This window comes from Protopterus annectens, chromosome 12.part0, assembly GCF_019279795.1.
Source record: "Protopterus annectens isolate FY-2018-M chromosome 12.part0, PAN1.0, whole genome shotgun sequence".
NCBI classification, from domain to species: domain Eukaryota; kingdom Metazoa; phylum Chordata; order Ceratodontiformes; family Protopteridae; genus Protopterus; species Protopterus annectens.
Window position 1 is genome coordinate 901,714,568 of NC_056746.1, and position 25,931 is coordinate 901,740,498.

At 42.4% G+C, this 25,931-nt stretch overlaps 1 protein-coding gene across 4 annotated transcripts in view; it reads left to right on the forward strand.

Moving 5' to 3' along the window:
- STAU1 (staufen double-stranded RNA binding protein 1) overlaps positions 1 to 25,931 on the forward strand; it is a 2,205,075-nt gene that overhangs the window by 670,065 nt on the left and 1,509,079 nt on the right. For all 4 annotated transcript variants that reach the window (XM_044089934.1, XM_044089936.1, XM_044089933.1 and 1 more), the window contains exon 5: positions 13,919 to 14,063. In XM_044089934.1, the coding sequence (XP_043945869.1) occupies positions 13,919 to 14,063 (145 nt within the window). The remainder of the gene's footprint in view (positions 1 to 13,918; positions 14,064 to 25,931) is intronic.

Genomic DNA, 25,931 nt, shown 5'->3' on the forward strand with positions numbered 1-25,931 from the left:
TCTCTCCATGTAGTCCAGGGAGGTACGTCTCAGGTCATTCACACCAACATGGACAAAGACAGGGTCATATTTGTACTTGTTGTGGAGTGACCTGAGTGCGTGGATTATGTGAAGGATCCTGGCACCCGACAGGCGGCTGACAGTAACCTTCTCCTTGTTTAGCCTGGTGAGTGGGACATCAGTGTGCCTGACTACAGTCACCTATGACTAGTGTGTTGGGTACGTTGTTTTGCCTTATTGGCTGTGGTTGAGTGGCACACTTGAGTCTGCGGGTTGTGTCATTTGGGTTGTGTTGGGAGATGGAGGTTGCTTGCATTTCTGCTTTCGAGGTCTCTGTTGCTTAGATTATTGAGAGCCTTCACGAATGTTTTTGTGTCACTCTGTGGATTTTGGTGGTGTAGATTTAGTGAGAGTGTGGTGTGATGCAAGTGTTTACCTTCTCCTCTTGACTGTCAAGTTCAGTCTTGATTGGAGAGAGCTTTGCCTCCAGTTTGGCTAGATAAGTGCATCTCTCACAGGTTGTAGTGTTGGGTGGTAGGAGGAGAGGGTTGTCTCTGTACATGAGGCAATTTCTACATTGCCCCAGGGTGCACAGATTCATCAGATAGACAGGATTGAACACTGGGAGCTGACCCTTGGACATGCCTGAAAAAAAAGTATTTTCCTCTAGGTAAGTGAATACAAGAGCTGTTTTTCTCTAAGCAAGTGAGGAAAGTAAGTACAAAAACTGTTTTCCTCTAGGTTATGAGGAAGGTTGAGTGCTGTAGTAATTAGTAGGTTATTTAGTGCTTACAGGTTCTGAACAAGTGCTGATAACGAATATGCAAATTCAAGTGTTAAAACTAAGAATCTGTATCTGGACTAAACTAGTTACAGGAAAAGGGGCAAACAAGTGCAAATGCAGGCTTTTAAATCAGAAAGTTGAGAGAGATGGAAAAACTGCCCAAATGGCCAATAACTACAATTTCTGGGCCAGAACCACTCCTTATGTGGTAGGTAGGTTACCTAGTGCTTACCACTCCCACTGATAAGCTAAAAGGTTTCCCTCCAACACAGAAAGCTTGGGGGGGTGGCTCAGAAGCTTGCATACAGTCCTGGATACAGCAAATCTGAATCTGGACTACACTAGTTACAGGAAAGGTATTTATATATATATATATATATATATATATATATATATATATATATATATATATATATATATAATGTCCCCTTCACATGGTCGATAGTTCATATGATCGACACTCATTTGGTCAACAAGCAGATTTGCTCCCTTCCCCAATGTTGTGCAACCCTGGAGTTGATATATATAGTTAGGGGGGGTGTGGGGGGCGAAGCCCCCCTAAAATGCTTGTCGATCAAATGAACTGTCGACCATGTCAGGTAGACCCATATATATATATATATATATATATATATATATATATATATATATATATATATATATGTATGTATATATATATATATATATATATATATATATATGTGTGTGTGTGTGTGTGTGTATATATATATATATATATATATATATATATATATATATATATATATATATTTTTTTTTTTTTTTTTCAGAAAAGTAGCTAAAACAGCAGTAAAAACAATTCAAATGCAGTGCAAGCTAGCACACGAGTATGTAGCAATGTTAGACCAAACAGTTTAAAAAATGCAATTAAATTAAAAATGACTAAAAACAAGTGCAGGAGGAGTCTATTGCGTATAATGAGGTAAAGAGATGGGACTGGGGGTAGTGTCCCAAATCAAATCTACACTGGGGGCGGGCAACTGCAAAAGCCTCCAAATTTAAACAAGACCGGAATAGGGAGGTTCGGTATGAGTAAACCAACACCTTCAGCAGACATCTGAAAAACTGTACAGTGAAGCAAAAATAACAATGCACAACTCTGAAGTCAGCCAGCCAGCCAGCAATGATATAAAATTAGTCTAACAACAATTACCAGTACACAACTCTGAAGTGCCATAAAAAATATACTCATCTTTGTACATCTCCAGATAGTTTGAAGAGCACTCCGTCAGGGCACAGGAAGGCTCCAGCAATGATCATCTCTCTGAAGGCCTTCTCTCCTTCCACTGCCTTTGAGGACAACTGCAAATACCTCTTCAGATAGAGGAATCTTTTGGAAATGACTCATTGGCCTACGCCAACCAAATGGCTCACCCCCCCCCTGGTGTATGCCTCCATAGAAGAGCAATCTAATGGTACAGATTCCCCTAGGGAGGATATTTCATTTGGAGAAACTATGTAGAAAGTGAGACTTTTTCAGGTGGGACTGTTTCAATTCTCAGATATACAAAAGAGGTGTTATGACCTCTTGCAGATGGATTCTCCATCCCTGTCTGCCATTCCCCAGTTCTGTCAGCTTTCCTGGATGCATTTACAGCTGCATCCAAGTCCCTAGACTCTCAGCCTTCTGCTCCCAAGCATCTTGACAGGTTTTATAAGGTGCCTGAGGACTCCCAAGTTCCTGTTCAAAGCTCCGTCTGCAGATCCAGCTACCAATTCAGTTTCAGCTGATAAGGCTTTCAAGTTATTACCTTCCACCTCCTTATTGCCCTCTGATAAGAGAGCAAGGTTATGGAAAGACTGGGGAAAAGGTTTACACCTTTGCCATTCTGGCTTTCCGGGCAATTAATTACCAGACCCTCATTGCCAAGAACTCCCCGGCGGTCCTTTCAGATGCAAGAAAACTCTTTTTAGAGCTCCCGGATTCTCCTTCCAAGGCAACACTGACAGCCATCCTCGACTTCTCTGCCCAGGTAACTAGGTACCACTTGAATTGCAGTTAAGATGCTGCAGATTGCCTCAGTTAGGGCAGTGGACACAGGGTTGGTCATAAGGAGATATTCTTGGCTCCGGTTATAACTCTTACCTGATGACTTCAAGGCAAAATTGGTGGCCACCACCCTAGATAATAAAGCTTTAGTTGGTGGCTTGGCTGTAGACCTATTCAAATCATTACAAGAAAAAGGTAAGGAGCTACAGGATAGTAAGCATTTCCTTATTTCTCCTGTCCTCTGGTTCCAAAGGAACAATCCAGCAAAGACTGTCTTTGTGAGAGATCCTGTCGTACCTTCTTCCTCTAAAAGTAAGAGAGGCCGTACGAAAAAAGCGTCTTCTAAGTCGACCTCGTCCACTCCTGCTCAAAAAATGCCTTTTCAGTCTCAACCTAAGCCTGGTAACCTGTGACTATCTGCATCCAGCTCCATCCACTCCTGTCCCTTCGTCTCTCTCTCACTGCTTGGAATCAAATCACCCAGGACTCTTGGGTCCTCTCCATCATCCAGGGTGGATATTTCATGGTTTGGAAAACTTGCTCCTTCTCCAGAGGCATCCCACAACCACCAAAAGAACAATTCTTCCCTCAGGTCATTTCATATCTTTCTCAGGGGACGATTTAAGGAGGTTCCTTCCTCCCAACAAGGGAGAGTTTTCTTTTCCAAGATGTTTTTGGTCCCCAGGAAGGAGGGCCCCTGGATTACCTATCCTGGACTTCCCCTACTTAAACACTACTTTGAAAGCCCCCTACTTTCCAGTGCTGTCTTGGCCCTATCTTCTTCCTGTCATTCTTCCCCAAGCATTCATGATGTATTTAGACATCAAAGATGCTGATCTTCACATCCCCATTAACCTTCGTTTCAGGAGATTTTTACGTTTTTCTGTTGCTTCCTCGCATTTTCAGTTTTCTTCTTTGCCCTTTGGTCTCTATGGCACCAAGTGTCTTCAGAAAACGATTGGCTTCTGTCATAGCATTCTGTAGATTGCAGGGAATTCAGATCATTCCTTACCTAGACAATCTTGTAATCCAAGCCAAGTGCTCAGACCTACTTCAGGAGAATCTTTATTTTGCCCTTTCCCTTCTGGGGAGTCTAGGCTTCACTATAAACTGTCAGAAGTCCTCTCTGATCCCTTTGCAAGACCACATTTTTTCTGAGCAGCAAGATCCAAAACAAACAAGATGCTAGTTTCACTGCACACAGAAAAGGTGCTGTTTCTAACTTCCTACTTCCAGATCATCTTACCCTTTCTATGTCTGACTGCCAGAGTCTTCCTGCACTTCCTGGGATTCATGTCATCTACGATCCCAATGATACCATTGGCCAAGTTGCACATGAGGAAAATTCAGTGGTTCCCAAGGGCAGTTTGGATGCACCACTCCCACCCTCTGGATTTCATAATTCCACTCCTACCTTGCATAAAAAAGGAGTTGGATTGGTGGATTTTAAGTGACCAAAAACCCTGGTAGTCTCCTACAGCCACCATTCCCCTCTTAAGAGTTGCACACAGACACTTCAGACACAGGATGGGGTGCGACTCTTCAGTCATGGACTGTCAGGGATGTTTGGCCTCCAAAACAAATAAAGGAATATATCAACATAAAGAGATGAAGGCCATAATTTTTGCCCTACAAATCTTCAAACCCAAGCTAACTCCAGGAGTGCTGAGGTGGTTCACAAACACTACTGTTGTCCTTTGGTACATCAAGCAGGGGGGAATGAATTCTTAAATCGTATGCAGACTAGCCGTACATGCCTGGGAGTTGGCCTTAATGTCAAGTTTCTGTTTAAGAAGTTTACCTTCTCTCAGCTCAGAATGTGGTGGCAGACTCATTACGCAGGTCCATGACCCAATCCCACAAATGGATGTTACAAGAGAATGAATTTCTGGACCTAATCCATCGTTTGGGTATGCCTCAGGTAGATCTTTTTGCCTTCTCTATGAACAAAGCACTTCCAAAATTTTTGTGCCAGGGTTCCACATCCCTTGGCCTGGAAGGTGGACACTGTCATTCTCCTGGAAATAGATGATGTCCTTCATGGATGCATCTGCAGTCATAACAAGTGGGTTGTCCTGTCGTCAGGCAGCCCTGCAGTCGGCCGGATTCCAAAGTCCGGGTCCGGCTGATGTCGCACTCCACCCGCCGTCATCTCTGTTGGTCTTGGTATAAAGCATCAGCCGACGCCATTTTCCTCAGTCTTTCTTGCGGCGAAGCAGAAGCTGTTCGCAAGTGCCGGTCGGTCGGATCCAGAGATTACTTCTACCGAATACTCTTCGAAGACTTCTAAAGCTAAGTACCCCGTTGGGGACTCTTTCTTGCCTCAGCCGATGTCAGAAAAAGTTAACAATTGTTTAACCTGTGGGAAACAAATACCTCATAAAGATTTCCACTCTTACTGTCTGCCTTGTTTAGGCCCAGCCCACGTAGCAGCCTGTTCGGCCTGTGCCTCTTTCAACCGACGAGCGCTTAGGCGCCGGTCGGAGTTTGCAGAACAGTTTTTCGGTACTGATTTTGCGTACATTATGCTGCCGGATCCTCCGACTACCCAATCTTCAAAAACGCCAAAGATAAAGACCGACACTCGCGGTCAGCGGTTTCGGCGAAACCACGGCAAAGCAAACGAGTGTCTCGGTTTCGCCGAAACCGAGAAAACTGCTCAAAGTACAGCTGAACCTATTCTTACAACTGAGGCCCCTGCTACAATTCTTGAATCGACCTCAGAAATTTTACCCACTACGGTGGTTGACTTATCAGACACCATCCCTTGGATGTCTCTACCCCAGGACGTGGAGCTGCGAGGGCTCCAGCAGCCATGTCCATTAAGGCCTTCGCCGGGGCTAAAGCAGGCAAGTCTACTAAATCTGTGCCTGTTAAAATCCCCTCATCCAGCCCCTCTTCTAGTTCTCAAATGCTTTCTTTGGCAGAAGATTTAATTTCTTTAATTAGAGGATCTCAATCTCACCCAGACAGGGCCTCTCAGCCCCAGAGAAGAGACCTAGGGCAGAGCCCCTGAGCCAGTGTCTTCTGATGATTCTGCTGATGAATCAGACATACCTGACCAGCCGGAGGCATCTTGCTCCAATTCTGAAGATTCTGATGCTGAAGAATCCATTCCAGCTGCTTCCCACCAGAAGAATTCTCCTTTGGGGAAACCTTGCATGCCATGCGAGAACAGTTCAATGGCAGCAACAGGATTTTCAGACTCCAGAAAAAGACTTAGGACCTTTCTGCACCTCCCACAGCACAGGCCCTTAGCTATACCTCCTGTTCTCTCTGTGGTGGATGATGCTTTCAATGATGTTTGCTCCGCTCCAGATTCGTTACCCCAGCCCCTGCCAAACCAGACAGATTTTACAGGGTGCCAGATACTCATCACCACCTTTACAAGGCCCCACTTGCAGACCCAGAAACTATATCCCAGGGTCCCAAGGCAGTAGCCGACCACAGCTAAAACCCTATTCCTTCTGAAAGGGAAGCAAGGTCACTAGACAGATGGGGTAAAAGGTCTACACTTCAGCTACTCTCTCAGCTAGAGCTTTAAACTGTCAGTTTCACATGATACAATACCAAGAGTTTATGCTTGATCAGTTAACTAAAAACTAACTACTGATGAATCTCTTGATAAGAAATATGTATTAGAGATGGTAAATAACATACAACAGGTTAGCAACCATTCCTTAAAATGTGGCTATGATGCACTGGAGGCTTCATTTAGATCAGCCATGACAGGCACAGTGATAAGAAGGCATGCATGGCTAAAGGAACAAGCTTTACGGATCATGTTAAAGCTAAGTTGCTAGATGCTCCTATGGACAAGACAAGTTTGTTTGGTACACCTGCCCAGCAGGTTATGAAGAAAATGGAAGAAAAGGCAAAATCTGTTCAAACTGTTAAAGATTTCTTGCAGGTTCAACCCCAAGGTTTAGCAGGAACTGGCCTGCCAAAATTGGTCCTTTCCTGACTCCACAAAATTTCAAAGGGGCAGGAATAGACGTTCCAGAGGCAGAAACCAATCCAGAGGAGGTGCCTACAGAGGGCGACAGTGGCAAGGTAACAACAGAGGCACAGACACAGCCACTGCCACTACATCAGCACAACCACAGTGACTTAATCCTAAATCCGCCTACCAGGGAACAAATAGCAGCTCCTCTAGGCGGAAAGTTAACCTTATTTTCAAAGAACTGGCACTACATAACAAAAGACAAGTGGATTTTACAAACCATAGATCAAGGTTACGGTTTCACTTCCACACTTTACCAGTCAAAGAGGAATGCCAAATCTACCTCCAAATCAAAAAACAGAGACTCTTCGCCAGATAATGGAGTTAGCAAACATGAGAGCTGTGGAAAGAGTGCCAACAGCAGAACAAGGAAAGGGTTCTACTCCAGACTATTCCTAGTTCCAAGAAAGGAAAAAGTTGGAGACCAATTCTAGACCTGTCCACCTTAAATACATACATCATTGTCCCAAAATTCAAAATGCTGACCCTACAGCAACTTCTTCCCATGCTGGGCAAGGAGTCTTGGCTGGTAACTCTAGATCTCAAGGAGGCATACCTGCACGTCCCCATTCGACCAATCTGCAGAAGATACCTCAGATTTCTTGCAGGATCAGAGCACTATCAATTCTCAGCATTGCCCTTTGGCTTATCTACTGCCCAGAGTATTCACAAAATGCCTGGCATCAGTAATCGCCCATTGCAGACTACAGGGAATTCAAATTTACCCATACCTGGACGACTGCCTGCTTCAAGGGGACAACAAAAGCAAGCTGACAACAGATTTACAAAGGGTCATTTACTTGCTACAAGGACTGGGATACACAGTCAATTTACAAAAGTCAAGGCTGATACCATCCCAAACAAGGACATTCTTGGCGCGGAATTGGACACAGTACAACAAATGGCATTCCTGACTACAGAAAAACAAAAAGAACTTCCTCTTTACTTCTTGGCACTAACAAAACTGAACAAGTTAACAGCAAGAAAATTTCTACAGGCCTTGGGCTTCATGACATCATGCATAATCTTGGTCCCATTTGCCAGACTACATATGAGGAAACTACAGTGGTACCTAAAGAATTTATGGTCCCAACACAGACACAGTCTAGAAACAGAAATCCCACTAATTCCATGCTTAAAACAGGAGTTCCTATGGTGGGCTCAGGCATGCCAGTCAAACCCAGGCCTGCCCTTCCACAGATGTCAACCAAGCCAGACCATCACAACAGACGCTTCAGACCTAGGATGGGGGGCCCACATGCTAGACAAATGCGTGCAAGGATTGTGGACACAGGATCAACTTCACCTGCACATCAATCTAAAAGAAATGCTGGCAGTAAAACTGGCAATCCAAAAGTTCAAACCATTCCTCAAAGAGGGCCAGTTGATGATAAGGACAGACAACACCACAGTCGTGTGGTACATCAACAAACAGGGAGGCACTCATTCATACCCCCTATGCAGAATGACCTTGGAGCTGTGGACCCTGGCACTCAGCTACAACATTCAGTTACAGGCAATATTTGTACCGGGGAAAGGCAATACTCTAGCAGACATACTAAGCAGAACCACTTCGGATGCCCACGAATGGAAGTTGCACCGGACATCTTCAAGACCATCTCAAAGAAATGGGGAATGCCACAGATAGACCTATTCGCATCACCTCTCAATCACCAGCTCAAAAATTCTGCACAAGGACATTCCACCCACTAGCATGGAAAGTGGACTCACTCTCCTTCAACTGGAAAGGCCTAACAGCATATGCATTCCCACCTCTTCCTTTGATACACAAGGTACTACTAAAAATCAAGGAAGAACGTCCAAGGATAATCCTGATAGCCCCAAACTGGCCAAGACAACACTGGTACCCACTACTGAAGAGCATGTCTCGAACAACATGTGGCCAATACCCTGATGCCTTTGATGTTAACTCAGAACAACTACAGCATCATGCATCCAAACCTAAAACGCTGCAACTGACTGCATGGAACATCACATAGCAGCAGCTAATCCAGAACTTTCCCAAAGAGTTAAAGACATTATTCTTGAAGCACGCAGACCTTCAACAAGAAAGAACTATGCTGGAAAATGGAAAAGGTTTGTCATTTGGAGTACGAAATAGGAAAAGATGTGTCAAACATAGATATGCCTAACATTCTGGAGTATCTGGCGAACTTCTTCATTCAGGCCTGTCCTACTCCTCCATCAAGATACATGCATCAGCTATTTCAGCAGAATACAGCTTTGATCCACCTGTTTTTCGCACCCTTTGCTCAGGCAGTTCCTCAGAGGAATCAAGAATGTAAAACCTCCAAGGAAACCACCATTACCAGCTTGGGACTTAAACTTTGTGCTAGAAAAGTTGACACTAGCACCCTTTGAACCAGCAGCAACAGCAGACCTACAACACCTGTCATGGAAAACTGCTTTCCTACTGGCAATTACTTCAGCAAGGAGGGTTTCAGAACTACAGGCCTTAATGGCAGTGCAACCCTTCCTAATCTTCCACCAAGATAGAGTGTCCTTGAGGACTAATCCTACATTTATGCCTAAGGTGGTATCCAGAGTATCTTTAAACCAGGCAATCCACCTACCTACCTTCTTTCCCAACCCACAAAACAGAGGGGAAAGAATACTGCATACCTTGGATGTACATAGACAGCTACGCTACTACTTGGACAGAACAAAAAATAGCAGAAAGACTGACCAACTCTTTGTAGCCTATGCAACAGGAAGGGAAGGAAACGCTATTTCCAAACAGACAATCTCCAAATGGATAGGAAATTGCATACGATACTGTTACTCCTTCCATGGAAAACCAATTCCACAGAACATAAGACCTCATTCTACAAGGGCAACAGCCACCACCACAGCCTTCTTACGAGGAGTGGCAACCAAAGACATTATTGAGGCGGCTACTTGGACCTCCGTGCATACATTTGCCAAGCATTATAATTTGCCTCTTTATTCCAGATCCCGAGCAGGGTTTGCCACTGCTGTACTGCAAGGGATCCTAAACACACCATAATCTACCTTTTTCCTCCTCCCTAGTTGGCTATGGTATTCTACCCATTGTTATGACTGCAGATGCATCCATGAAGGACATAGTACAGTTTTGTACCTACCATAAATGTAGATGTCCGAACTGGATAGCATCTGCAGTCAGGATTACCCTCCCTCCTGCCCGTCTGTGGTACTCCTAGGGTGTTTACCCTCCTAATAGCTAGCTGTCGGGGGGGGAGTCTTTTATGGTGTATTTGTTTGTATATATGTACATATATGCTTATTGTTGTGTTTACCTCTATCTATTTGGAAACATTGGCATCTATCCAAATTTTACCCTGTAAGAGGGCTACTGGCATCTGGGGCAAGAAACACTGAGGAAAATGGCGTCGGCTGATGCTTTTATACCCGAAGACCAACAGAGATGACGTCGGGTGGAGTGCGACATCAGCCGAAGCCGGACCCGGACTTTGGAATCCGGCCGACTGCAGGGCTGCCTGACGACAGGACAACCCACTTGTTATGACTGCAGATGCTATCCAGTTCGGACATCTACATTTATGGTAGGTACAAAACTGTACTTTTCTGTATGCATCCCTCCCTTTGCCTCTTCAAAACGTCTTACTGAAGATTCAGTAGGATCAGCCAAAAATCTTGCTGGTGACTCACTTTTGGCCAAGGCAGCACTGATTCCCCCTTCTCCAGCACTTAGCCAGGGGCAGTCATCACAAATTAACCCACAGGATGGATCTACTCACACAGGACAAGGGAACTGTAATACATTGATAGCCGTCAGGTCTGAACCTGGCTGTGTTGGTGATAGGGTTTTAATTCCCTTTGGACGCTTACTTTAAGAGGATGTGCTTCAAGTTCTGCATGAGGCCAGAAAACTCACTGCTAGGAAATCCTGCGTTTCCAAATGGAAAAGGTTTTCCATCTGATGTCACAAGATCGATCTACAGCCACTGTCAGTGGATGTCCCGATGGTTTTGTCCCTCTGTGTGAACTGATGAAGAGTGGGCTCTCCTATTCTAAAGTGAAGGCTCACCTTTCAGCCATCTCTGCTTGTCTGCTTGTGTCCTCTCCTTTAGCTTAGAGGTTAAACTGTTCCTTCAAGGCATCCTTCATATTAGGCCACCAAGGAAACTAGTCCTTCCTCCTTGGGAACTCAATTTTATGTTGGAGAAGCTTATGTTGGCACCTTTTGAGGCAGCAAGCTCCTCTTCCCTGCAACATTGCACATGGAAAAACAGTTCTGCTAGTGGCCAATGCCTCTGCCAGAAGGGTCTCTGAGTTGTAAGATCTGATGTCTAATTCCTCCTTCACAGTCTTCCACAAAGACAGAGTATTCTTGTGCACCAACCCTTCCTTTATGGCCAAGGTGGTCAGTGAATTATTCCTTAATCGGTCTGTTAACTTTCCCAACTTTTTTCCATCCCCCCAGTCTCCCAGTGAGAGAATTTTGCACACTGTGGATGTGCACAGGCAACTCAGATACTACTTTGATAAAACTAAGCTTATCCATAAATCTGAATGTCTGTTTGTGTGCTACCACCTCAGGGCCCTGGGTCAACTGGTTTCCAAGCAAACCATCTCTTCCTGGATTTCTAAAGATATCTCCTTCTGTTATTCAGCTAATGGTAAGAGCCTTTCTTCTCCATTGAGGGCATACTCCACTAGGGCAGTATCCTCCTTTGGGGCTTTATTTAAAGGCTTAGACTCTTGCTCTGTCCTGGAGGTGGCTACCTGGTCCTCTGTTCATACTTTCACTAAACATTATAAGCTTCATATTATCTCCAGGTCTGGTTTTACCAGAGCTATTTTACATGGATCTCTAGAAAAAGCCTATTCTGCTGCTTCTCCCAATTTTTCCTAAGCGTGAGCTTTGGCATTCTCCCTAACGTGATAAATACTGCAGAATGTGAATAGAAGGGTGTAGAATAGTTGTGTAAAATCTTACCATAACCATAGATGTCCTCGTCTTTATGCTGCAGTATTGCTTACCCTCCACCTTCCCCCAATGCTTGCCCGTATTTCCTCCTTGATAAGCTTCAAATCTAGGCTTAGGCTGGTGCTTGGCAGCATTCTTTTCTGGGGTTAGTGCATGCTGACATCTGCTTTATACCTGCCACCTCTTTATGCTTAACGTATGTGGGATGATGTGCAACATTGTGCGTACCTTACAGTAGTATGTGGAATTTTGAATACTGACTGGAAGTATGAGTCAGCTGGAGGAGGACTCCCTAATGTGATGAATACTACAGCATGTAGAAGAGAAGGACATCTGTGGTTATGGTAAGATTTTACAGTATTCTTTCATGGTGCATTACTCACCCTACTCCCTCCAAACATTGCATTTTTTATGTTTAGTAGAGTTTAATTTGGTAACTGCAGTACTTGCACTTGTACAATCAGTCATTTGGCTTGTTTGTGACTATTGTACAAATTTGTACTGCAGGCATTACTCTTGCAGCTAACTTGTGATGACTCTCAAATGTGATTCATTTGTTTTTTTTTTAGGCAGTACGATGTCTGAAAAGTCCACAGTAGTATTATTCTGAGCAGCATTTTACTTGAAAACTGTTTTTTTTCCTTTTATTTTCATTATGTATAATTTTCATAAGTTTAATGTGATGTAAAACATTTTCGTTTTCATTAAATAAGAATGCATAGACTTTTTGGAATGAGACTGTAGTATTCTTGTCTCAATGAAAAAGGTATAAATTTTTACTTTTCAGTAATTTGACATTTCAGCCATCTGTGCTTTGTGCTATGATTATTGCTTTTCTGATTTAAGTGATTCATAGCAAATTTACTACACACCCCGCTGCTGTTGGTTCTCAAGTATGCGATTGGCTAAATTAGCATTTTCTGGTCCTTGATTTCATATAAAGTTTTCAAGAACAAATGAAAGTTTCTTTTTACTTCTGTTAACTGTATTGCACAGAGGGATAAAGACTTAACTGTCACAGGTAACCAGGGCTTCATTAGTGATTCTCACACTAGAGGGACCAGTTGTGGGAGTGTAGTGTGCCCACTTGCCTTTCCTCACATGGGAGGGTCGAGATGTGAGCTTGGGGCTGAAGCAAGTCATGAACTCCACTGGTGATATGGAGCAGTGGTGAGAGAAATGCTGAGATAGATTAGTATGAATAATGTGCCATCACATAATTTGGAGCACCTCTTATGTAGTTCCACTACAAGGCCGTTTAGATTGTGTAGCACACTGGGGCTTTGTTACAGATGCATCAGAAATCCCTGACACAGTGTGTATGACATTAAAGGTGATTTAGTTCCTCTGAGACTTCCACAGTGGCATATTCTCATCCAACCCTACTATGCCATCCCACTGACCAGTAGCTGACCTAGAATGTTGTACTGAGCATGGATTCTGGGCACAGTAGGAGGGGTAGGCCAGCTGCTGATCGTCACGCTGCATCACTGGGGACAAAAAAAATGTATAAAAATTTCTTCTAGTTGGCTGAGCTCATAATACCCAATGGCAGCTTTGCCACATTCTGCTTTGTGCATCACTAGGCAGTAGTATAATAAGACCTAGTCATTAAACTCTTGCTTTCCAAGAGATGTTTCAGCCCTCCTTTTTGCAGTTGGGTGTCTGCTGTCTGCTTGTGAGTGTGGGAGCATGTATTGCTAAGGCTGTAGTTTCTTGGCAATTCCTTTGCAGTTGTCCATCCTTTTTCACATGAATAATTTGCTTTCTATAGTACATTTGGTGTTCTCTGCATTGGATTAGTTTGTGTGCAACTCAAAAATGTATGTGTAATTTGCCCTGCGTATGAAGACTGGTACAAGACTTCTGTGCTCACTGAGTTACTTAAACCTTAGGCTGTTTTAGTCTGCTGTGTGCTCTTCTGTTGGATTCTTTTTGCCAAAGTTGTAGTCTGTTTCCATAGTTTGATACTTTTTAAGTACATACATGTGTTGAGAACTCTGAATTGATTGTGGTTTGAGTAAAACTTCATTGTGGATTTTCATAAGACAAAAGTGAAAATCTACTTTTTCTTTCTGAGATTAATTTTCATCTGGTTCTTAAGATGGTGTTAAGCCTTTTAATACTAGATGCTCACCATCTTGAACTTTGTTTTTTGTGCCATTAGACAGCGTAACACCCACAGTGGAACTTAATGCATTGTGTATTAAACTTGGACAGAAACCTGTCTATAAACCTATAGATCCATACACAGGAATGCGACAGAATTACAACTATAACAACATGAGAGGTGGTGCTTACCCTTCTGCAAGGTATGTGATGCTTGTGTTATTTGTGTAATACTGCTGTCATAAGTTGTCTCCTACATTTTTACTTTGTGTTTTGTCTGCGTAATATTCTTCATAGCTTTATAGGCAAGTACTAGGCTAGCTGCTGTTGTGGACTATTTTAAACCTAGCCAATTTCCCTTAGTAAGAATCAAACCATGAACCTTTTCTCCATGAGGTAAACACATTAACCATAATACCAACCCCAATCCCCTGATGTTCTTCGTGTTACACTGTTGCAGTCATTACATTTGGGTCATCTGCTTGCAGTAGCCCTCAGCCGGCCTGATAAACAAAGTCTTGTACTACTAAAGATCAAACAGGACAAGCCAAGGACAATTTTAATTGCACCAGACTGTCCTCGCCAATACTTGTACCCACTCTTGCGCACTGTCATGCTTGGCTCCATGGCACCTGCCTCAGACTCCTTCCCTGTTGTCTCAGCAGGAGAACCAGATTCTGCACCCTCAGCTGCAAACCCTGAACCTAGCAGCCTTGCCAATTACCTAATCTCTCCTTTACCATCCCTCAGTAAATCAGTGATGGATATCATTTTTAGAGGCAAGGAGGCCTAGTACTAGAAAATCTTTTGCTGCAAAATGGAAAAGATTCTGTGCCTGGAACCAATCTCAAGGATTGAATGCAGCAGTGCCCAATTTACCTCATATTCTACAATACTTGACTGAGATGCTTCATAAGGGCTTGTCTTTTTCTTCCAAAATTCATGGCTCAGCCATTTCATCTCATTATAGCACAGAGCCTCCCTTCTCTCACCTACTGCTCAAACAGTTCCTCACAGGGGCCAAAAATCTAAGGCCACCCAGGAGATCTCCAACTTCTGCCTGGGATCTTAACTTTGTCTTGGAAAAACTCACTCTTCCTCCGTTTGAGCCAGCTGCTACTGCAAGTTTAAAATTTCTTTCCTGGAAAACAGCTTTCCTTTTAGCAATCACTTCTGCAAGAAGGGTATCTGAATTACAGGCCTTTATGGTAGTGGAGCCTTTCATCATCTTTAATACAGACAGGGTGCCCTTCAGAACCAATCCCTCCTTCATGCCCAAGGTGGTATCCAGTGTGGCTCTTAATCGGTCCATTCATTTGCCTACCTTCTTTCCTAACCCACAGAACAAAGGGGGGAAAGGATACTGCACTCTTTAGATGTGCACAGACAGCTTAGATTCTACTTGGATAGGACTAAACCTCAAAGGAAATCTGAACAACTGCTGGTGGCATTCATTTCTGGTATAAGCACCATGGAAAACTTATCCCACATGGCATCATACCCCATTCAACCAGGGCTGCATCTATCTCTACAGCCTTTCTTAGGGGCGTCCCTACTAGGGACATCCTAGAAGCTGCTACCTGGATTTCTGTACATACTATCACCAAGCATTATCATTTGCCAATTTTCTTTAAATCCAGGGCTGATTTTGCCACTATAGTCTTGCAGGGACTTGTAGCTGGTCCTAATTGTATTTAAATTCCTCCTCCCAACCTTAGCTTTGGGAATCTACCCAAATGTAATGACTGCAACAGTGAAACTCGAAGAACGGTTGTGTACACTTAGCATAAATGTAGATGTTCAAATGTATTCACTGTTGCAGTCCTGGTTACCCTCCCTCTAGCCCCCTTTCTTCTTTTGACTGTACCTCTACTCTCACTTACTATGCTCTAAAAGCTTTTTGGTGTATTTGCTTTTTTGTTGGAAGTATGTCCTTGTTTTTGTAGATTTAATTGCTTCCCATTAGGGGGTCACCTGACATCTGGGGCAATAAAAACTGATGTAATGGCGTCGGCTGCATGTTTTGTACCCATGATGTCATGGAAGAAGGGACAGCAACCAATGCAGGACCCAAGACTTTGTTAATCACGCTGACTGAGGGCTACTGCAAGCAGATAACCCAAATGTAATGCAACAGTGAATACACTCAAACATGTACATCTATTTAAGTATACAGAACTATACTTTCCCGTGAATGTAGAATACATTTTCTCAGTAGGTGAAGGAAAGACTGTAAGAAAACAGTACAGAGAATTTCATCAGTGAAGAAGGTATTTTACTGTAACTACATCTTTTCTGAAACCAGTTTATGCAAGGTTACAAAGTTAAATATACTTTATATTAGCACAGACTACCCATAGTGTAATCAGTCAAGTTATTTGTATTTATTTGGACTAGTGTATCAGACATGTCTGTGGTACTTAAACCTGTAGATATCACGTTCCAGATTAACTCATGAGCTATTTGGAAGGGGTCGGGTCTGTGGTTATTAGTCGAATGGACTAACCATCGAATGGCACATCATCAAAATCCAGTCACCGAACTTCCATCCATTGAACAAGCACTTCATCAAATCTGTGAGATGGGGGAAAGTAACTAGTTGGCCAACACTTCCTGTCTTACTTTTCCAGACTGTAGTTACTGAAGTTTTTCAAACCTACCCATGGGGGGGGGTTGCCCCCTCCCCCATATATATATATATATATATATATATATATATATATATATATATATATATGTATATACCAACTTCAAAAATCACACTACAGTGGGGAAAAGTGAGACGGGGAAGTGTTGGGCAGCTAGTTACTTTCCCAGTTTCACAGGTTTGATGAAGTGCTCGTTCAGTGGATGCATGTTTGATTAGATTTTAGTGGTGTAGTTTGATGATTAACCATAGACCCAAAGGGATCTGCTGTTTTTGTGTTACTGGTGAGTACAGTTGCAGGCTGATGTCTGGGAGATAAGGTGGCACATCTTTGCTGTGCAGAAGTAATGTAATCAAGGCCATGTAAATGGAGTTAAGTGAAAAAAAGTGTTTTTGGAGATTATAGCTGTGATACTTTTTAGGCCAGATTTCTAGCACATGGAAAGGGAGAGAAGAAACTCATAGTAATACTGGATTCAGATTGCTGTAAGATATTGTAGCACATTGGTGAAAAAATTGACTACTTACAGAAAACTCAGCTTGAGCAAGAGTGTTTTTGTTTTTGGCAGAAGTTACTGAAAACACGGATTGAATGGTTTACATAAGGTGCCTAAAGTCAAGATGTTCTTCGTGTTTCACTGTTGCAGTCATTACATTTGGATCTGCTGGCAGGTTGCCCTCAGTCGGCCTGAATTCCAAAGTCTTGAGTCCTGCGTCGGTTGCTGCCTCCTCTTCCATGACGTCCGGTAGTCAGGGGTATAAAACATGCAGCCGACTCCATTTTCTTTAGTCTTTCTTGCCGTGCGGTGCCCGAAGCAGAAGCATTTCGCAAGTGCCATTCGGCCGACTACTGAAATATTCGAGTTTGAGTTTCAGAACCGAAGTCTTCACTAAAGCTAAGTACCCCATTGGGGAAACTTTTTTCTTGCTTTTTACTAATGTCAGAAAAAGTTAATAATTGTATAACTTGTGGAAAGCAAATACCTCATAAGGATTTCCATTTATACTGTATTCATTGCCTAGGCCCTGATCACAACGTGCCTGGCTGTCGGTTTTGTGCTAGATTTAACCAACGCACTAACAAGCGTCTGTATATTTTTGCATCAAAGTATTTTGGAAACCGTTTTAACTACCTAGAAATGTCGTCGGATAGTAATCCGACTACCGGAGTACATAAAAAATGCAAAGAAAAGGACAGAGAAAGGCAGTAGAGATCCAAAACCGACAAAGCTTCTCCTAAGCCAGTCACTGGTTCACCGGTACTCAATGAGGTGCTTTCGCAGCCCCTGATGCCCGCTACCTTCGAGTCGCAGGCCTCTACCGACAAAAATGTGGAGTCCGGCATGCCACAAGATACTTAAGGTATTGGACTGACGGATATATCTCCCTCAGATCAGTCTGGAGCCGCTGAGCAGGCACCGGCTTCTGAGGGTGTATTCAGACCTCAACATTTGTATATCAAATGACGAAAGCTGCAAGACCAAAGCAACTTCTAAAACTAAAAAACCGACATGAGCCACGTGCACAGGCCTCTATGCCTAAAAAACAGATGATCAAAATGGCTGAAGACCTTATTACTTTGATCAGGGGTACCCATCCCCTTCCTGATAAGAGGTCTGGGCAAGACACTAATTATGAATCTTCAGATCAGGTTTCTATTTCTTCTGATTCCTCTTCTGATCAGGAATTATCTATGCCTCCCTATGAGGATTGTGATGCTGAGGAGTCTATTCCATCTGCATCTCCTCCTGAAGATTATTCAGTTGGAGAAACTTTGCATACTTTGAGGGAGCATTTTCACTGGGAGAGTCAGGACTTCTCAGAATCAAAAAAGAGACTCGGGGAATTTCCTTCTTTTCCCTCAGCACAGGCCATTAGCCATTCCCCCTGTTTTAGACATTGTGGATGATGTGTTTTGGGAGTCAAGCTTGACCCCCCCTGACTCCTTACCTCTGGCTCCCAGTAAGCCTGACAGATATTACAGGGTCCCTGACTCTCATAAATTCTTATTTAGAAATCCTGCTGCTGATCCTGAAACTTTTTCACAGGGTCCAAAGGGAGTTAAGGCCTCAACAGCAAAAAATCCTTCCCCCTCTGACAGAGATTCAAGGGCACTGGACAGATGGGGAAAAAGATTTATACATCTGCAACCTTGGCAATCAGGGCCTTAAACTGTCAATTTCATATGCTTCAGTACCAACAACATGTTATGGGATTGCTGAAACAGAAAATGATGATGATTTCCGAATATGCAGAAAATAAGGAATTGCAGGAATTATTGCATGCAGCTGAATATGTTGGAAAGCATACTTTGCAATGTGGTTTTGATTCCTTAGAGGCCTGCTGCAAGGCTGCAGTTACTGGATTGGTGATTAGGAGGCATGCTTTGTTAAAGGAGCAAGATTTGCCTGATAATGTTAAAGCTAAATTGCTAGATGCACCTTTACAGCATGATTCTCTGTTTGGTATTAAGGCAGAAGAGGTCTTAAAGAAAATGGAAGACAAAGCTAAGTCTGTGCAAACTGTTAGACTTCTTACAAGTGCAGCCACCAAGATTCAGTAGATACTGGCCTACAAAAAATTTGTCATTTCCTGTGTCCGACAGAGCTCAAAGGGGCAAATCCAGATGCCCTAAAGGTCCCAGATACCAGGCTCAAGATTCATACAGGTCAAAGCAATGGAGTGCTCCCACCTCCAAAACTGGAGGAGATAAAGCACAAACCTGCAGAAAACAATCCTAATGACTTCCCTCTGCCTGCACCAAGCACTTAACTTTTGGCAGCACCCATAGGGGGAAAATTAACACATTTTGCGCAAAATTGGCATTTGATAACCCAGGACAAGTGGGTACTAAACATCTTATCACAGGGATACAGATTCCATTTCCATACTCTGCCAATGGCAAATGGTTGGCCAGATCAGCCAAAAAAATCAATGGGCAGAGGCACTGAAACAGGTCAACGTCCCTCATGGATATGGGGGCCATTCAGACAGTACCAGAACAGGAAAAAGGACAAGATTTTTACTCAAGACTGATGTTCTTCGTGTTTCACTGTTGCAGTCATTACATTTGGGTTATTCAGCTGGCAGGTTGCCCTCAGTCGACCTGAATTCCAAAGTCTTGGGTCCTGCGTCAGTTGCTGTCGCCTCTTCCCTGACGTCAGGTTGTCAGGGGTATAAAAGATGCAGCCGACGCCATTTTATTTAGTCTTTCTTGCTGCGCAGTGCCCGAAGCAGTTCGCAAGTGCCGGTCGGCTGACTCCTGTGATTTTCGTGTTAGAGTTTCAGTTCCGAAGTCTTCATTAAAAGCGAAGTACCCTGTTGGGGAAACTTTTTTTCTTGCTCCAGACCGATGTCAGAAAAAGTTAATAATTGTATTTCTTGTGGGAAGCAAATACCTCATAAAGACTTTCATTCTTATTGTATTCCTTGCTTAGGCCCTGACCACGATGTTTCTAGTTGTCAGTTTTGTGCTAGATTTATAGTGTATGGGGTCAACATTCACACAGAAAGGACAAGGCCTGGCAGCCAATACTGGTTTTATCGATTTTGAACACATACCTGGACATTCCAAAAGTCAGAATGCTGACTTTGCAGCAGCTTCTGCCCATGCTGGGCAAGAATGCTTGGCTGGTGACTTTAGACCTAAAAGAGGCATACCTGCATGTCCCAATAAGACAATCGTGCAGAAGATACCTCAGATTCAAGGCTGACTTAATGCATTACAAATTGTCTGCACTGCCTGGCACCAGTAATTGCATTTTGCAGACAAAAAAAGTATACAAATATATCCTTACTTGGACGACTGTCTCATTCAAGCAGAGATCAAGGACACACTTCTTCGACACCTGGCATTTGTGAAAAGGCTTCTAACATGCCCAGGGTACACAATAAATGAAAAGAAATCACAACTGGTACCCTCTCAAAAGATAGCATTACTGGATGCAAGCTTGAATACAACTGCCCAGATGGCTTACCTCACGCCAGACAAGCAAAGGCAACTGGCTACTTACTTCAGACTGATGGCAACAAAAACCCAGTCTTCTGCAAGACAAATTCTGCTTGCTCTGGGCTTCATGGCATCCTGCTTCCTTCTGATTCCATATGCAAGACTGTATATGAGGAAACTTCAATGGTATCTAAAAAGTTTTTGGAGTCAACATTCACACAGTTTGGAAACAATGATTCCTCTCATTCCCTGCCTGCGACAGGAGATTCTATGGTGGGCAAAGGCATATCACCAAAACATGGGACAGCCATTCACTCTACCCCCTGCCAGCCAAACCATTACAACAGATGCATCAGATTATGCCTGGGGGGTCCACATGGCAGGAAGATGCATTCAGGGCATATGGTCACCAAAACAAATGCATCTACATATCAACCAGAAAGAGATGCTAGCTGTTCAAAATTCCGTAACAGCCTTCAAGGACCTCCTTCATCCAGGACAACTACTGATAGACGGACAACACCACAGTCATGTGGTATATAAACAAGCAAGGGGGCACACACTCATACCCCCTATGCAAATTAGCCATGGCACTGTGGGGGACAGCTTTGACCTACCAAATACATCTTCGAGCTCAATTCCTGCCAGGAAAACAGAAAACTCTGGCAGACGATTTAAGCAGTAACCTTATGAATCCTCACATGTGGAAACTAAACCCACAAGTCTTCAGCACGATAACAGAGAAATGGGGGAGCCCAGACATAGATCTGTTTGCCACTCCTCAAAATTATCAATTGAAAAAAATCTGCACAAGGACTTATCACAAACAAACATGGAAAGTGGACGCCCTATCCTTCATTTGGAAAAACCTGTCAGTTTACGCCTTTCCGCCTCTGCCTCTTCTCCCCAAGGTCCTTCTAAAAGTCAGACAAGAGAAACCAAAGATGATACTAATTGCCCCGGACTGGCCTCGCCAATACTGGTACCCAATCCTAAGGAACTTGTCTCAATACCCAGCTTGGACCTTGCCTCAAAAACCACAACTACTGTCCCAGCAAAACATTCAGATCCTGCGCAATCAAACTACAGACACTGAACCTGGCAGCATGGCTGATCATGTAGTCATACAAACAACCCCTCTCATTAAAGCTATGATGGATGTCATTTTGGAAGCCACAAGGCCTAGTACTAGAAAATCTTATGCTGACAAATGGAAGAGATTCTGTGCTTGGAATCGAGCACAAGGAACTGATACAGCAGAACCAAATATTCCTCCGATATTACAAAACTTAACTGAGATGCTTGAAGGCCTGTCTTTCTCATCAGTTAAAATCCATGCCTCTGCCATTTCAGCTCATTACAATACAGAGCCACCAATCTTTTCTCATCCTTTACTAAAGCAGTATCTTAGAGGAGCCGAAAATTTAAGGCCTTCTAGAAGATCACCACTGCCTGCATGGGACCTCAGTTATGTGTTGGAAAAGCTCCCCCTGCCTCCATTTGAACCAGCTGCTACCGCTGATATAAAGTTCTTATCATGGAAAACAACTCTGCTACTAGCAATTAATTCAGCAAGAAGAGTTTCAGAGCTACAGGCCCTCATGACTGTAGAGCCTTTTATTATATTTCACCCAGACAGGGCATCTCTGAGGACAAATCCTACTTTTATGCCCAAGGTGGTTTCCAGTGTGGCTCTTAACCAAACACTTCATCTGACAATTTTTTATCCAAATCCGCAGAACAAGGGGGAGAGAATTCTGCGTTCCTTGGATGTACAGACAGCTAAGATTCTACTTAAGCAGGACTAAAGCTCTAAGAAAAACTGAGCAATTACTAATGACACATGCTGCAGGATCAGAAGGCAAGGCAATATCAAAGCAGACAATTTCAAAGTGGATAAGTCACTGCATCCATTTCTGCTACTTACACCATGGTAAACCTGTGCCCAAGGGCATTAGGTCTCATTCCACCAAAGCTACAGCTACTTCAGCAGTTTTTCTAAGGGGAGTACCAACCAAAGACATTCTAGAGGCTGCTGCTTGGAGTTCTGTTCACACCTTTACAAAGCATTATCATTTGCATCTCTACTCTAAATCCAGGGCAGGCTTTGCCACTGCAGTTCTGCAGGGCTTTATAGCCGCTCCTAATGATGTTTAGCTCTAGCCACCCAAGTACAGCTTTGGGACTCTACCCAAATGTAATGACTGAAACAGTGAAACACTAAGAACATAGTACAGTTGTGTACACAAATGTAGATGTTCGAGTGTATTCACTGTTGTAGTCCAGTTTACCCTCCCACTATCCCCCTGACATTCTGGAGTTTATCTTTCCTTCACTGTTTTCCACAACCTATGTGGTTTATTTGCTTGTAGATGAAGGTAAAGTTTATATTGATGCATGTGTGTGTGTGTGTATGTATGTGTGTATATATATATATATATCTATATATTTTTTGCTACCTTTTTGGGGGCAAGAAAAACTAAAGAAAATGGCGTCTGCTGCATGTTTTATACCCTTGACGACCTGACGTCATGGAAGAGGAGACAGCAACCGACGCAGGACCCAAGACTTTGGAATTCAGGCCGACTGAGGGCAACCTGCCAGCAGATTACCCAAATGTAATGACTGCAACAGTGAATACACTCTAACATCTACATTTATAGTAAGTGTACACAACTGTACTGTCTTTTTTACTGCCAGTCTCTTGGAAATTCATCCATGTAGTCGCTAGGGAAGGTCGTGTCCTTGTTTAACCAAGTATTTTGGTTTGCTTCGTTTTTAAATCCTCAGTGCAAATGTTAAGGATCAAGTCATCATGTCTTCTTACTTTCATCTCTAGAACATTGCCCTAAAGAATTTTATTCCACTTATGGGTCTTCTGGTGGTTGGTACATGCCATGATTTCCTCCAGCTTGAACTGTTGGAGCACCCTATACCTGTGACTTCTCGGTGGATTCAGAATGTGACCGCTAGCAGCTGTAGTTTCTTCTTGGCAATTCCTGTACTGCAGAAATCCACAGGAAGAAACAGACGTTTGAGAAAACAAAAACAGCCACCGAGCAGTCTTTAAACACCAAACGGATTTTTAATGTAAAGCGCTTTTAGTCTACTCAGGTAGGCAGACTTCATCAGACAAACATGTAAAAACAATGTATCAACCTTTTAAACCCAAAAAGGTGCCAACTCCAACCAATCAGCTCTTATGCTTATTACACCAGTTTTCGTTGGAATATGTAAAGATATATTACAAATGCATTGCAATAGGTGACGATTAAAAAATATTTTAAAAAAGTATAAAAATACATTGTTATTCAACCACCCAAATAGAAAACACAATCCCAAACATCATAAATTACCCTACATTAACATACAAAATAATTGATGAGCAATAATATATTGTGTAATAAGTTTACATAATTAAAAAATCTTACCTAATTCCTATGAAAAATGAGTTTGTTAATGAATCAATAAATAATTAATTACCTAATCACATATGCAATGATAAGAAAAAAATAATCTACCGAAGCAAACTTTTCGGTTTCAAAACATAAGGCAAAGAAGTAACCTCATTTAAACCAGGCGCAGTTTAAGAATTCAATCTAAGCTGCCATAATTCACACTTTTCTAACAACTGACCAGGTCTACCTTTTCCATCTGCAACTATCTGATCAATAACTTTAAAAAGGAAATGGTGGGTCGGGTACTCTTTACAGTGTCTTGCCAAAGCATTAGTTTTACTCTTCTTTTTAATGTGATAAATGTGTTCGTAAATCCTTTCTCTAAGCTTCCTGTCAGTCTTCCCCACATAAAATGCTGGGCATGACTTCAAGGTACTTATAAATGTGAATCATGTAATTATTGTAGGTATATTGCTACAGGGGCTAGTTATACAGTTAACCACTATGTTTTTAAGGCTAGAGGTAGATACAATTGTAACTCTAAATCAGTGGTGTACTTAGCTTCTTGTCAGTCATGCCCAGCATTTTATGACCGCTTAGATTAAATTCTTACACTTCGCCTTGTTTAAATGAGGTTACTTCTTTGTCTTGTGTTTTGAAGCTGAAAAGTTTGCTTCGGCAGATTCTTTTTTTCTTATTGCATATGCAATTATTTTATTTATTGATTCATTAACAAACTAATTTTTCATAGGAATTGAGTAAGATTTTTTAATTATGTAAACTTGTTATTACCACAATATATTATTCTTCATCAATTATTTTGTATGTTAATGTAGGATAATTTTATGAGGTTTGGGATTGTTTTTTTCTATATGGGTGGTTGAATAACAATGTATTTTCGTATTTTTTTAAAATATTTTTTAATTGTCATCTATTGCAGTGTATTTGTAATGTATCTTTAAATATTCCAACGAAGACTGGTGTAATCAATAAGAGCTGATTGGTTGGAGTTGACGCCTTTTTGGGTTTAAAAAGTTGATACATTGTTTTTACGTGTTTGTCTGATGAAGTCTGCCTACCTGGGTAGACGAAAAGCGCTTTACATTAAAAATCCGTTTGGTGTTTAAAGACTACTCAGTGGCTGTTTTTGTTTACAAACATTCCTGTACTGCACAAATCTGCAGCTGAACTATGTACCCCCATTTTTTTTTTATCTATACCAGTGTGATAGTTCATTCACAGATCACTTGAAAGGTTATTATGTTTTTTTTTTTGCCTACGTGACTTGGGTTCCCCCCTATGTTAATGAGGTATTGGCTATTAAGCCTGCCTATTGTATGCCCTTAACTACCATGGAGTTTTGAAAGTCTTGAGGGTGCATCTTTACTCTCTAAGGTGATTGATCCCTTATTTTTCAAAGGCTGTATGTGTGTGGAATTTTCTGCATGGGTGGTTGAGAATGTCCGTTATACTTAACAGTTTTAAGCACTCATTTGAGGTTTAACTCGTACCTTTTCTATTAGCACTATTATTCATTTTGAATTTTTTTTTTGTTTTGTTTGAATTTATTTTAGTTGTGTTTTGCTTAGTTTTAAGCATCGAAATACATTTGAAATTGTGTTTAATTTGAAAATCCTGTACTGTGTGGCCTATCTTGACCTCCGTTCATCCTCTGTCACGCTGTTGACAGACATGTATGCGCAGCTTTGACGTATTGCCATAATGTAAACTATAGTGTTACACACCTTTACAGCTGGTTAAGAGAAACCATAAAGTGGCAATGGTACCTTCATGGTATCTGTGCAACAGCAGTCATACTGCTTGGTGTGTGGGGTTATTCAGTCTGAACTCCCTAATGCACATTTTTCATTCTCTTGTAGTGCTGTATAGGGAACTAACAAGTTATGCTTCAGTGTGACAGCAACCTAAAGATGTCAAACATGGCAGGAGTAGCTCCATTGTCTGTTTGCTTAGATTAAGAACCAAAGTTTGTGCATAGTAAGTGGTACATCACCTGCTTCGTAGCCTCATGATGCCTAAAATTCCATCCCTTCATAATTTTTGCCACTTATTCTCC